At 40.1% G+C, this 14,159-nt stretch overlaps 1 protein-coding gene across 1 annotated transcript in view; it reads left to right on the top strand.

The window, feature by feature from the left end:
* Nucleotides 1-14,159, top strand: part of Tango6 (transport and golgi organization 6 homolog) — a 148,250-nt gene that overhangs the window by 19,785 nt on the left and 114,306 nt on the right. Inside the window, exon 7 of the mRNA XM_090357379.1 lies at nt 153-235. Within this exon, the coding sequence (XP_090213505.1) occupies nt 153-235 (83 nt within the window). The remainder of the gene's footprint in view (nt 1-152; nt 236-14,159) is intronic.

The following is a 14,159-nucleotide window of genomic DNA, read 5'->3' as shown; positions in this document are numbered from 1 at the left end:
CATGAAACTTTATATATAAAGGGGGAATTGCATAGAACCATGTCAATTGTCTGGTCTTAACTGGAGGACCAGCTCACTAATAAAGCCTTTTGCATGTCATTTATTCAGTAGGAGTTGATGGCTGAGTGTGAGTAATTGTGTTTATTTTCTAGAGATTCCAGAGAGTGACATGTTGCCAGGGACCATTTTGGTGACAGAAGAAGAACTTAGTAGATGTATTGAAGATGTGTTTAAGGTTAGTAATTCATACCTCCAATATTTTTAGCTAATATTTATATGTAGTCTTCAAAGTTTGTTTATTTATTGATTGATTGATTGGTCTTGGGGCTTGAACTCCGTGCCTGGACACTGTCCTTGAGTGCTTCCTCTTCAGCTCAAGGCTAGTACTCTGCCACTTGAGCCACAGGGCCACTTTTGGCTTTTTCTGTGTATATGGTACTGAGGACTTGAACCCAAAGCTTCATGCATGCTAGGTGAGCACTCTACCACTAGGCCCTCCCTGTCCTTTTATTTTTATTTTTTTTTAAATTTTTTTTGTTGAACTCTGCATCTGGGCGCTGTCCCTGAGTTCTTCAGCTCAAGTCTACCACCCTACCCACTGAGCTACAGCCCCACTTCTGGTTTTCTGGTGGATAATTGGAGATAAGAGTCTCACGGACTTTAGCGCCTTTGAACCTCGACTCTCAGATCTCAGGCGTGAGCCACCGTGCCTGGCCAAAAAAATCATTTAAAAAAAACATACAGCTCAGTATTTTTAGTATATTTATCACTACAGTACAGTATTAAGCAATATCTCCATCACCAGATACCTTATGCCACTAGTTCCTATTTCTGCCCCTGTCTGTAGGCAACCAGAGATATGTCCTCTGCCTCTTTGTGACTAGATTATAAAAGGCTTGCCTGTCACTTAGTAGAATGTTCCTGAGGTTTATTCAGTTTGTTGCTTGTGTGTGTGTGTGTGTGTGTGTGTGTGTGTGTGTGTGTGTGTGTGTGTGTACGTATCATCTGTTCCTCAGTTGATGAAATTTATATGCAGGTTAATCTTCTAACAGCTTTATTAAGATATAATTCATACCATATAATCACCACACAAACCAAGATTTCATACTTACTGATTTATACAACTGTTGTCACAATTTTAGAACATTTTATTGTCCTGTAGAAACCTCCTAGGTTGGATGTCAATGGTTCACACCTATAATTCTATCTACTCAGGGGGCTGAGCTTTGAGGATCATGGTTGGAAACCAGCCGGTACAATAAATTTTGTGAGACATTGAGCTCCAATTAACTATCAAAAGCCAGAAAGTAGAGCTGTGATCATGGTTGGAAGTCAGCCAGTACAGTAAATTTTGTGAGACACTGAGCTCCAGTTAACTATCAAAAAGCCAGAAAGTAGAGCTGTGACTTAAGTGGTTGAGTACTGGACTTGAGTATAAATGCTAATGGACATTACCCAGGACCTCTATTTATCCCCTGTATCAGCGGGAAATAAAACTCATCCAGAAGTACTTAGCTGTCATTTCTAAATCTCTTTACCAGTCTTCCCTAAATCCTTAGCCCTAGGAAACCCCTAAACCTGTTTTCTATCTCTGAGGATTTACCGGTAAATCAGGACATTGCATATTGCTGGATCATGCAATAAATGCTCTTTGTAATTGCATTTTTTACCACATTGTCTTTTTTTCTTTCTTTCTTTCTTTCTTTCCTTTTTTTTTTTGGTTGTTCCTGGGCCTTGAACTTCTGTCCTTTTGCTCAAGGCTAACAGTATACTACTTGAACTACATTATCATTTCCTTTTTTTTCTGTGATTAATTGGAGATGAGTCTTATAGTCTTTCTGTTCCAGCTGGTTTCGAACTGTAATCCTCAGATCTCAGCCTCCTGAGTAGCTAGGATTCCAGGCCTGAACCACCAGCACCTGGCTACTTCATTCTCTTATTCACTTTGTTGCTAGAGTGAAAATGTTTGCTATCTTTTTTTTTTTTTTTTTTTGCCAGTCCTGGGCTTGGGCTCAGGGCCTGAGCACTGTCCTTGGACTTTCTCAAGGCTTAGCACTCTACCACTTGAGCCTCAGCACACTTCCAGCTTTTTTCAATGTATGTGGTACCAAGGAATCGAACCTGGGTCTTTGTGCATGCTAGGCAAGCACTCTACCACTGGGCCAAACTCCTGGCCCCTATCTTTTTTTTTTTCTTTTTTTTTGCCAATCTTGGGGCTTGAACTCAGGGCCTGGGCACTGTCCTTGGGCTTTCTCAAGGGTTAGCCATACCACCACTTCCAGCTTTTTCTGTTTATATATTACCAAGGAATTGCACCCAGGGCTTTGTGCATGCTAAGCAATGCACTCTACCACTAGGATACCTTTCTGGCTCCTGTTTGCTACCTTTTTAATTTCATAATTAAAATAAAAATAGTATGGTTTTTCAGGGCCGGGGGTTTGGTCTGGTGGTAGAGTGCTTGCCTAGTTTGCATGAAGACCTAGGTTTGATTCCTCTACCATATACATAGAAAAAATCCAGAAATGGTGCTGTGGCTCAAGTGGTAGAGCTCTAGCCTTGAGAAAGCCGAAGGACAGTGTCTAGACTCTGAGTTTAAGCCCCAGGATTGGAAAAAAAACAAAACAAAACAAAACAATAAATACAAAAATTGTATGGCTTTTTAGAATTGAGCCAGAACACAAATATGGAATATGGAATTAAATTGCTCATAAATAAAACATGACATGGTGAGTTAGTGAGTATAATGCTGTTTTTCTTTTCTTTTCTTTTTTTTTTTGCCAGTCCTGGTGCTTGAACTCAAGGGCCTGGGCACTATCCTTGGGCTTTCTCAAGGCTAGTGCTCTACCACTTGAGCCATAGTACCATATCTGGCTTTTTCTTGTACATGGTACCGAGGAATTGAACCCAGGGCTTTGAGCATGGTAGGCAAGCATTCTACCACTAGGCCACACTCCTGTTCCCAATAATGCTGTGTTTTTTGTTGTTGTTGCTTTTGTTTTGTTTTGTTTTGTTGGTAGCAGGACTTGAATTCTGGGCCTAGGTACTGTCCCTGAGCTCTTCAGCTCAAGGCTACAGTCCTGCCTCTTGAGCCACAGCTCTACTTCTAGCCTTCTGGTGGTTAATTTTAGATAAGAATCTCATGGACTTTTTAGTTCTCTAAGCTGGTTTTGGACCATGATCCTCAGAGCTCAGCCTTCTGACTAGGATTATAGGCGTGAGCCATCGTGCCTGGCTCCAATAATGCTGTTTTTTTAAAAAACAAAACAAAACAATGTATTTATTTTTTCTCTGCAAACATTTACATTTTTATTGTTATTAAAAAGGTGATGTACAGAGGGTTTACAGTTAAGTCAGTCAGGTAGATTACATTTCATTTTGAACAATGTTATCCCTACCTTCACTCTCTCCAAGTTTATTTGTTTGTTTATTGCCAGTCCTGGTAATTGAACTCAGGGCCTGGATGCTGTCCCTGAGCTTCTTTTGCTCAGTGACATTTGAGCCATAGTGCCACTTGCAGCTCTACCATTTGAGGCACAATGCCACTTCCTTCTTTTTCTGTTTATGTGGTACTGAAGAATTAAACCCAGGGCTTCATGCATGTTAGGCAAGCACTCTACCAGTAAGCCACATTTCCAATCATGTTTTTATTTGTTTTCATTTTGGTTTGGTTTCTCATTTTTAGACTATTAAAAAGATGGGTTTTATTTCCTGTTCTAAATATTGCTAGAAAAAGACTGTCCAGATTATGGCAAGCCAAGAACTTCTTTCTACGTGGCTGTGGAGTCATTTAGAAATCTAGTGCTTGCTTTGAAGCATTTGCTTGCACTTGCTAGAGGACAAGCCTCCATTAATTTATAGGAAGCTGGCATTTAATCATGTCCTGCTCTAGTCTGAGGATTGTTATGAGGAAAATGATTGATTGTGAATATCAGAATTGAAAAGTCAGAGCAGGACTGGGACAGATTATAACTAGACTTTGCAACAAACCCCTTTAGTATTTCGTGGAAGTCAGTACATTCCCTTTAAGTGAAAAAGAGTTGCATGTGATGGCGCATGCTTTGAAGCAGAGACAGAGAAGTTCAAGGTCAGGCCTACATAGTATCTGAAAGAGGAAAATGAAAGCAAAACAATTTTTTCCTGGCAAGGGAATTAGCCTGTGAGGGAAAAAAAGGGGAGAGCTATATTAAGTCTGGCCATTAATCTTATTCTTGCCCTCAAAAAGAGGGAACCCACTCATAGGTTAGTGAGTAGTAGGTGAATTTAGGATCTTGTAGAGAGGGAAGCCAAACACTGGCTTCATGTGGACTGGTTTTATGCACCGAAGACTGGGACTGTCATGAAACTAAGAGGGGTAAAGAGGGATAATTATTCTCTTTGCAGGGTTTTGGCAGCCCAGCTGCAGTTGGAAAACAGAGGAAGTGTGTATGCTGGAGGAAAATGATAAACACTGTGTAGAATTGAGCAACAAAGGATATGTTGACTTTATTAACATTCTGTTAATACTAAATTATAGAGTACAGCTCAAAGGCAGGAAATAAGAAAAACATCTGGGTTGGGGGAATTGATAGAACCACTCAGTGGGTAACAAGAGGGTGTTTAGTTTTAGAGAGGCATTTGGGAACATTTCCAGCTCTAGTTTTCTTGCTTTTTCTATTTAACACATTTATTGAAGTAAAACTCAGAACATACAGTGCACCCATTTGAACACCCATTTGGTGTTTTTTTTTTTTTTTAAAGAATATTCATGGAGTTGTGCAACTACCATCACAACCTTATTTTAGAATATTTTACCTTAAAAAAAAAATGCCCATCTGACCAAAGATTTAAAGAGAGTCTTTTCTGAAGAAGAAATACGAATGGCCCATAGACACATGAAGAAACGCTCCACATCTCTGGCCATAAAAAAAATGCAAATCAAAACAACTCTAAGATTCCACCTCATTCCAATTAGAATGGCCATGATCAAGAAATCTAATAACAACAGATGCTGGGGGGGATATGGCCAGGAGGGATCACTACTACACTGTTGGTGGGAGTGCAAAGTCATTCAACCACTATGGAAAGCAGTGTGGCAGTTCCTCAAAAGACTAAACATAGAGCTCCCCTATGACCCAGCAATTCCACTACTTGACATTTACCCAATCATCCAGAAACAAGGACATATTAAATCCACTAGCACAACGATGTTCATTGCAGCACTATTCACCATAGCAAAGATATGGAACCAACCTAGATGTCCTTCAGTTGATGAGTGGATCAACAAGATGTGGTATTTATACACAATGGAATTCTATGCTGCTGTCAGAAAGAATGACATCACCCCATTTGTAAGGAAATGGAAAGACTTAGAAAAAATCATATTAAGTGAAGTAAGCCAGACTCAAAGGAACTTAGGCTCAATGGTTTCCCTCATTCGTCATAATCAGTAGAAACCTTGGGCTCTACTAGCAGAGATTTATAACAAAACAAAACCTAGATATATAAGGCCATGTAATATAACACTAAATGAAAGGACCTCCAGGATACAGAAATAAAAGCCATATATGAGTGATTGTTGTCCTTAATGTACTATGTTATCTTTCATCTCTTTTGCTGTCCCTTGGTTATCTCATATTGTTACAGTATTTTACCTCATTATCTGATATATTGTATATATGTTTATTTGGTTATTTGAAACAGGATAGGGAAGAGGGGAAAAACAAGATGAAGGGCGGGGGTGGGGGGAAGGGAAATGGGGACCAAGACATGAGAAAGGGATATCAGTGTTTATGAAGTAATGCACCTTCTATCTGATGAATATAATGTAACCCTTCTATTAATTACAATTAAAAATATATGGGAAAAAATGCCCCTAGGAGCCGGAGGATCAAGGTACAGAGCCAGCTGGGTACAAAAGGACCTGAGACTCTTATCTCCAATTAACCTCTAGAAAATGGGAAGTGGGGCTTGGCTCAGGGTAAAACTGTAGCCTTGAGCTGAAGAGTTCAGGAACAGCACCTAGGCTGAGTACATGCTTCATGACCAACCAAAAAAAAAAAAATGTCCAAGATGATTGGGAGGGGGTGGGGGGAAGGAAACAGGGACAAAAATGTGAGAAGTTTGAGAAGTAATGTACCTACTACCTGACGAATGTAACGGTAGCCCCTCTATACATTATCCCAACAATTTAAAAACAAGGAATATTCATGGAGTTATGCAACTACGACCACAACCTTATTTTAGCATATTTTCCCTTAAAAAAAAGCCTATGTCTCCCATTCTCTCTTCCCTGCCCTGCCCCTATCTCTTAGCAATGCTCCATCTACTTTCTGCCTTTAGAGATTTGACTGTTCTGCACATATTTTATAAAGGGAATACAAAATATGGTAAGTGGTCCTAGTGATACTTTTTCTGTTGTTGTTGATTGTGGGGCTTGAATTCTGGTCCTGGGTGCTGTCCCTGAGCTCTTCAGCTCAAGGCTACAGTGATCCACAATGCCACTTCTGGTAGTTAATTAGAGATAAGATTTTCATGGACTTTCCTGCCCAGATGGCTTTGAACCACAATGCTCAGATCTCAGCCTCCTGAGTAGCTAGGATTATAGGTCTGAGCCACATTGCCAGGTAATCCTTTTGTTTTTGTTTTTGTTATTGTTATTTTGGGATAATATCTCACTATATAGCAAATGCTGCCTTGAACTTGCTGTACAGCCTTTGCTGGACTCAAACTCCTCATCTTCTCACCCCTCTTCCTCCCCATCTTTCTCCTTCCCACTCCCCCCTGCCCTCCATCCTGGAACTTGAGCACTGACCCTGAACTTTTTTTTCTCAAGACTAGCACTCTACCATGTGAACCACAACTTTACTACCAGCATTTCAAACCATGATTCTCAGAGCTCAGTCTCCTGAGTAGCTAGGCTTAAAGGCATGAGCCAACAGTGCCTGACATTTTCTTTCTTTCTGTAAAGAGGACTGGCTATATTCTCATGTTCTTTAGCAAATTTCTAATTATAGTTACCTTGTCAGATCGATCACTTGACTACTCTGAATTTTGAAGTTAAAATAATAGAATCTTAGAACCAAAAGGAACTTTAGAAATGATTCGTTATTACTCTTCTTTAAAAAAGTCACACACACATACACACATATCTTATAGTTGCTCCTTACTATCCTTGAGGATTTCTTCCAGGATCCTTGAAGACATCAAAATCTTAAATGCCCAGGTCCCCTACACAAAATGGTGTAGTCTTTTCATATAGCCTACACTTGCCTTTTTGTGTATTATAAATTATACTAGATTACTTACACTATAAATGTTACATGGTTGTTCTACTGCATTGTTTAGAGAATAATAAGGAAAAAATGTCAGATGCTTTTTTTTTTAGTACTGGGCTTTTTGAACTCAGGGTACTTGCTAGGCAGATGCTCTACCACTTAAGCCACACCCTCAGCCCTTCTTGCTTTAGTTATTTCTCATATAGTAGTATCTTGTATTTATGCCTATGCTTAACTGGGGAAACCCTCCCAATGTAAATTTCCTACATAGCTAGGATGCCAAAAATATAGCACCATGTCCAGCTGTTGGTTAAAAGTTTGGATTTTGATAATTATGTGTCAGGGTTGGCCTCAGACTGTGACTTTGCCATTCTCTGGGTCTTGCTGCATGCTAGGCAAGCACTCTTTTTTTTTTTTTTATTGTAATTAGTAAAAGGGTTACATGATATTTGCCAGATAGAAGGTGCATTAATTCACATACATTGATACCCTTTCACATGTCTTGGTACCCATTTCTCTCCCCCTAGACAAGCACTCTTATCACTGGTTTCTTTCCATACAGGAAGTTCTTTCTGGAAATTTCCATCTATAATTGAACTTTGTGTGACCTTGAATTTCAAACAGAGGCCCTAAAAGAAATGTCCTTCAAAGACATGAGATTAGATTTTCTAATGCTAAAGCTCAGATCCTGTGGAATAATGCAGAGAAGCGTGAGGACCTTTGAACAAGATATACATAGATTCAAGTCTGACACTAAGATTGACTACTCTTGTGACTTTCAGAGACTTTTAATGCTGAGTTGTAGGGATGAAATAAGGTTACTTTTGTAGGTTCTTAGCATATTGTAGCACATAAGTGCTGTCAGTTCCTTTTTGGCTCAGAGCAATTCTTTAAAAAGACTGCTTTATGCATTATGTTCTGAAGGCATGCAAAAAGGAAAGCACTTACTATATTAGGTAACCTGCCTGTCTTTTTCTTCTCATGTGTCTTAATTAAACTCAGCAAGAGCATTAAAAGTTCTGGAACACTACTATCAAGAGGATCATTGTAATGGGGTAGAAGGCATTGTTTGATTAGTTTAATCTTTAATACAGGTGTAATCAAGTTCTAGCCTGTACTGAATTTTGTATTCAACCAGCTTAATCTGCTTGGTTCTGGATAGGCTTATTGTGTTTATCCTAAAAGGAAGCCATACATTAGGAAAACAGTTTCATTGACTGTAGGATCAAAAGCAATAATAAGGGCCAGGAGTTTGGCCTAGTGGTAGAGTGCTTGCCTAGCATGCATGAAGGCCTGGGTTCGATTCCTTGGTACCACATACATAGACAAAAGCCAGAAGTGGTGCTGAGTCTCAAGTGGTAGAGCTCTAGCCTTGAGAAAGTCCAAGGACAGTGCTCAGGCCCTGAGCTCAAGCCAGGACTGGCAAAAAAAAAAAAAAAAAAAAAAGCAATAATAAGAAATAAATGTGCCGGGCTGGGAGTATGGCCTAGTGGCAGAGTGCTCCCTAGCATGCACGAAGCCTTGGGTTTGATTCCCTCTTATCACATACACAGAAAAGGCTGGAAGTGGTGCTTTGGCACTAGCCTTGAAAAAACTCAAGGACATTTCCCAGGCCCTGAGTTCAAGCCCCAGGAGTGGCACACAAAAAAACAAACAAAAATCAAGCAGACAAAGAATAAATGTGCTGGGTGCCAGCGGCTCATTTCTGTGATCCTGCCTACTTAGAAGGCTGAGATCTAAGGATCAGGATTTCAAGCCAACCTTCAGGAAAGTTCGTGAGACTCTTATGTCCTGTTGACTGCCCGAAAGCCAGAAGTAGAGCTGTGGTTCAAGTGACAGAGTGCTAAACCTTGAGCAAAAAAAGCCTAGGAACAGCACTCAGACTCTGCATTGAAGCCCCAGGACTGGCATTAAAAAAAAGAGAGAGAGAGGTATATATAAGAATGCCTGTCCATTTTGTCTGATTTTGTTTGTTCTAAAATATAAACACATTTATTTTTATTTTTAATAATTAGAGTATTTTGGCCAATTCTAAATTTCTTTTTTTTTTTTTTTTTTTTTTGCCAGTCCTGGGCTTGGGCTCAGGGCTTGAGCACTGTCCTTGGACTTTCTCAAGGCTAGCACTCTACCACTTGAGACTCAGCACCACTTCTGGCTTTTTGCTATGTATGTGGTACCTAGGAATCGAACCCGGGTCTTCATGCATGCTAGGCAAGCACTCTACCACTAGGCCAAACCCCTGGCCCCGATTCTAAATTTCTTATAAATCCTTCCAAAGAGTTCCATCCTCCAAGCTGGGCGCTATAATCCTAGCCACGCAGGACGCTGAGAACTGAGGATCAAGGTTCAAAGCCAGCCCGGGCACAAAAGGACCTGAGGCTCTTATCTCCATCTAACCTCCAGAAAACTGGAAGTGGGCTTGGCTCAAGGGTAGGGTGGTATCCTTGAGCTGAAGAGCTCAGGGACAGTGCTCAGGCTGAGCTCCAGCCCCATGAACCACAAAAAATAAAATAAAATAAAATAAAAAATTCCATTCTCCAGATTAGATAAAACAATCAGTAAAATCCATCCTCTTTTTGTTTAATTTGTTCTCCCTCTGTGGCTAAACTCTCATGATTCTCTGTTCAGTTAATTAGCCTCAGCTTTGAAAAAAATTTTAAAAATACAGAGGGCATTTTAACTTCCCCACAATGATAGAGCTTTGGAAAGAATTCCAGACAAGCTATTTTGTCACATATTCTTTGATTCAGTCCATCTCAGACCTCCTGAGGGCAGATGCTTTGCTAGGTTTCTCAGTATGGGAACAACTTAGACTCAGCCACTGCCTTCCAGGAAGTCCCAACAATATAGACGAAGGATGCCATAGTGGCTAATCCACAGTCAAGAATATTCAGAATGTGGGGCTGTGAGTGTGGCCTAGTGATAGACTGTTTGCCTATCATGCTCAAAGCCCTGGGTTAGATTCCTTAGTAACACATACACAGAAGCTGGAAGTGTTTTTGTGGCTCAAGTGGTAGAGCACTAGCCTTGAGGAAGCTCAAGGTCAGTACTCATACCCTGAGTTCAAGACCTAGAACTGGCAAAAGAAAAAAAAAAAAAGATATCCAGAATGTGTCACTCAAAATAGAGCTGTCCCCTGAGCTTACATGAAAACTTTCCACAGACACTGCATCTCATGGCAGATTGGTGCAGTCAGAAAAGGAATGTGGAAATTACTCAAAAGAACAAAGAAATTCCACACTGCCAATCAGTTGGTTAGCCTGCTTCTTTTCTGATGTGCTCTGAATCTGTTGTGGTTTTCAGACATCCATACTGGTCTCTTGTTTTGACTGTTAGGTTTTCCTACATTTTTTTTTCCTAGAAAAGGCACAGGCTAATAGAGAAGTTCAGCCTTCCTTTAAAGCACCTTTTTTTTTTTTTTTTTGCCGACCTGGGCTTAGGTTCAGGGCCTGGGCACTGTCCTTGGACTTTCTCAAGGCTAGCACTCTACCATTTGAGCCTCAGCACCACCTCCAGCTTTTTTCTATGGATGTGGTACTGAAGAATCAAACCCGGGTCTCCATGCATACTAGGCAAGCACTCTACCACTAGGCTAAACTCCTGGCCCTAAAGCACCTTTTATTAGCTCTTTGCATGGCTCTTTTGGACTGAACAATTAAATAGCTACCTTCAAAGTCTGTCTCTTTTTTCTTCCTTTCAGCCTTCTTTTCTCTTAGTATTGTGCTTGGTGATCCCTAGTTGTACAATTCCTTGAGTATCTGGAAAACTTTCAACTAAATGAATTTCATCTCTAAAGTACTGATTTCACAACTTCAGTTTTAGCCACTCAGGAGGAATGATCCATTTTTGTTTCCCAACTAGTCTTACCTCTTTGTACTGAAAGAATATGAATATGAGCAAACTTACAATCTGATTTGATTGTATACAGAAAAGGAATTAGAGCTTGATTGATCCAATCCCCCATTTCATAGACAAGGAAATAGGCTCAGAGAAAGCAATTCATTTAAATCACATAACTCATCGGTGGAAGATCTACATACAACCCCATGTGTTCCATGCTCAATTTGGCCACTAACAAAGGGTACTTTAAGTAAAATGCCTCAGTCAGGTAAGTAAAATGCCTCAGTCAGGATCGGGTAGAAACACCACTTGAAGTATTGAGCTGTGTTTGCACCCCTCTGTGCCTCCTGATGAGTAAGGATACCCCATATACATAAAAGAGATCGCTCATAATACCACCCAGGATGATTCCACAGGGTACACATATTAGAGGATGGGTAGCAAGGCCTTGCAGACAAGTGGGACAGGAGCATTATCACTATCTTAGTGTGAAGTGATTGGCAGGAGCTAGCTTCAGCATTTTCCTTCAGGTTTTGCTTGTCTTTGTTCATGCTGACTCCCAAGAGATTGTTGGTACAGGTTTGACAAGTCAGTCACTGGATAGAAGGTCCATGTTAGGTGACTTAAGTGACTGGTTTCCACTAGTAGACATAGAAGGAAATGCCAGATGTCAGGTGCAAACCAAACTTTCTTTTTTTTTTTTTCAGCACAGGGTTTGAACTCAGGATTTTGTGGTTGTTTGACTTGCCTATTTGGCTGGTATCCTTTTCCCAATTGAGCCATGTCTCTAGTCCTGTTTTTTGCTGATTATTTTTGAAATGGGATCTGGAGAACTTTTCTGCCTTGGCTGCCCTTGCACTGTGATCCTTCTGCCCTCAGCCTCCTCAGCAGTTAAGATTATAGATATGAGCCGCTGAGGCCTAGCCAAACCTAACTGGAGGGAGACAAACTCTTTGAAATAGACTTGGCTCACTATACTCCATGTGTGCCTAGCATAACTAAACCTTCATATAAAAACAAATACTGTGTTACATATAAGCAGCTGGGTAGTTTTTTCTGAATGTAAAAGTGAGGCCTGTTTCTTGAAAATAAAAAAAATAGGAGGAGTTTATAAATGACACATACTCAAGCCTGCAAGAAATGGGCTTGATTGCGTTCCAGTTACACTTTGAGTTGCTTTGGACCTGTCAAGCCAGAAAATAATGGAGATTCACTCTGTGTCTTTTTTTTTTTTTTGAATGGGGGTTGGTGCTGCAAAAGATGCTGGGAAAGAAGAATGGCTCCACGGGGATTACCTCTGAGAACACAGGGTCCAGAGCCACACAATAGGCCCTTACGTTATCTGGAGAATGTCTTCTTTTGCCTCCTGTAATTGCTGATACCATAATTAGGCCTGCATATTTTCTTCTGAACACTGCCTTACAAGACTCTTCATTTAACTGGGCTTACGGAGATTAGATCATGCACAGGAAGCTGGCTCTTTGGTTATCAGGCTCCACAGAGGAGTCAGGAGGATTAAGAAGTATGAAAAATTGGGGAAGTTTTAAAGGGACAGAGTTTGTTGCAAAAGCACAGATTTTCCCAGCCTGTGCATATGTTACCATGACCTTTCATTTCATAGAAACAGCACCACCTCTGACTTCAGTGCTCTATTAAGTAAGATATCTTTAATCTTCCCTTTCTTTAAATTGCGTTGCTAAAATTGACTTTGGGAGATTGTTGCAGTTTCACTGAATTCTTTAAGTCCTTAAAGAATCTCCCATAATAACTCGAAGATAACAAACCTAGTTTCTGGCACGTATATTAAGAATATAATCTTATCAGCTCCTCCTCTTTCTCCTGCTGCTGCCATTATCATAGACCATGTTAGCAGGTCTGAATTTATTTATTGTAAAGTTACATTTCCAAATCCTTTTGTGTTTGGTTAGAGTTTTGAATAACATTTTGTACCTCTTTTGACACTTTGAGTTATCTGACTGGAATTACTATAATTGGTTTGGGTCTTCCTGTTCCAGTACAACAATCTGAGGGTGAAAAACATTAACTCACTTTGACATTTGCAGAATGCCTCTGACAGTGCTTTGAACCCAACAGGTATTCAATAAAAAGTTTGTTACAAGGGCTGGGAATGTGGCTTTATGGTTGTTTGCTTGCCTAGCATGCATGAAGCCCCGAGTTCGATTCCTTAGTACTACATGAACAGAAAAAGCCAGAAGTGGCACTGTGGCTCAAGTGGTGGCTCAGGGACAGTGCTTAGGCCTAAGACGGGCAAAAATAAAAAATAAATAAATAAATAAATTATTGCATTCAATGCATTTATGCTAGACACTGAAAAATTTGACCAAGATACCTAAGCTAACTATTGTTACTAAAATTCAGCATCTCACACCCTCACCCATGGAAAGCCAGGGCAGATATAGGTGTATAGTGTGTCTTTGAACTAGAAAGAACAGTATCTGTTAATGGGCATTCACATCTTGAGAGTGATAAATATAGAATGAACTATGCTTTATTTCAAATGTAAGTCTTTCCCCCCTTTAAAAATTTTATTTATTTTACTGTTATTATAAAGATGATGTAAGAGGGATTATAAAAGTGATGTACATGCCTGTAATCCTAACTACTCAAGAGGCTGAGATCTGAGGGTCATGGTTCAAAGCTAGCCCGGGCACTAAAGTCCATGAGACTCTTACCTCCAGTTAATCACTAGAAAAGGAAAGTAGGACTGTGGCTCCTGGGGTATGGTGGTAGCCTTGAGCTAAAGAGCTCAGTGACAACGTCCAGGCCCAGAGTTCAAGCCCCATGATCCACAAAGAAAAATAAAATAAAATAAAGGTGATGTACAGAGGGATTATAATTACATCACTGAGGTAATAAATACATTTCCTTTCATGCAGTATCTTCCCTTCCCTCACTCCTTCCCCGTCCCCCCTTACCATCTCCCTCTATGATTTGTTTAGTTCATTTTCATTAGTGTCCAGTGAACTCTACTGCTGCACTTTAAAAATAAAACCCTTTTATTCCCTCAAGTTCTGTGAAATCTAGATATTACTAGGGATCAAACTC

This window comes from Megascapheus bottae, chromosome 24 (genome assembly GCF_031878675.1).
Source record: "Megascapheus bottae isolate mThoBot1 chromosome 24, mThoBot2.hap1, whole genome shotgun sequence".
Lineage (NCBI taxonomy): Eukaryota > Metazoa > Chordata > Mammalia > Rodentia > Geomyidae > Megascapheus > Megascapheus bottae.
This window is presented reverse-complemented; position numbering and strand designations above follow the sequence as displayed.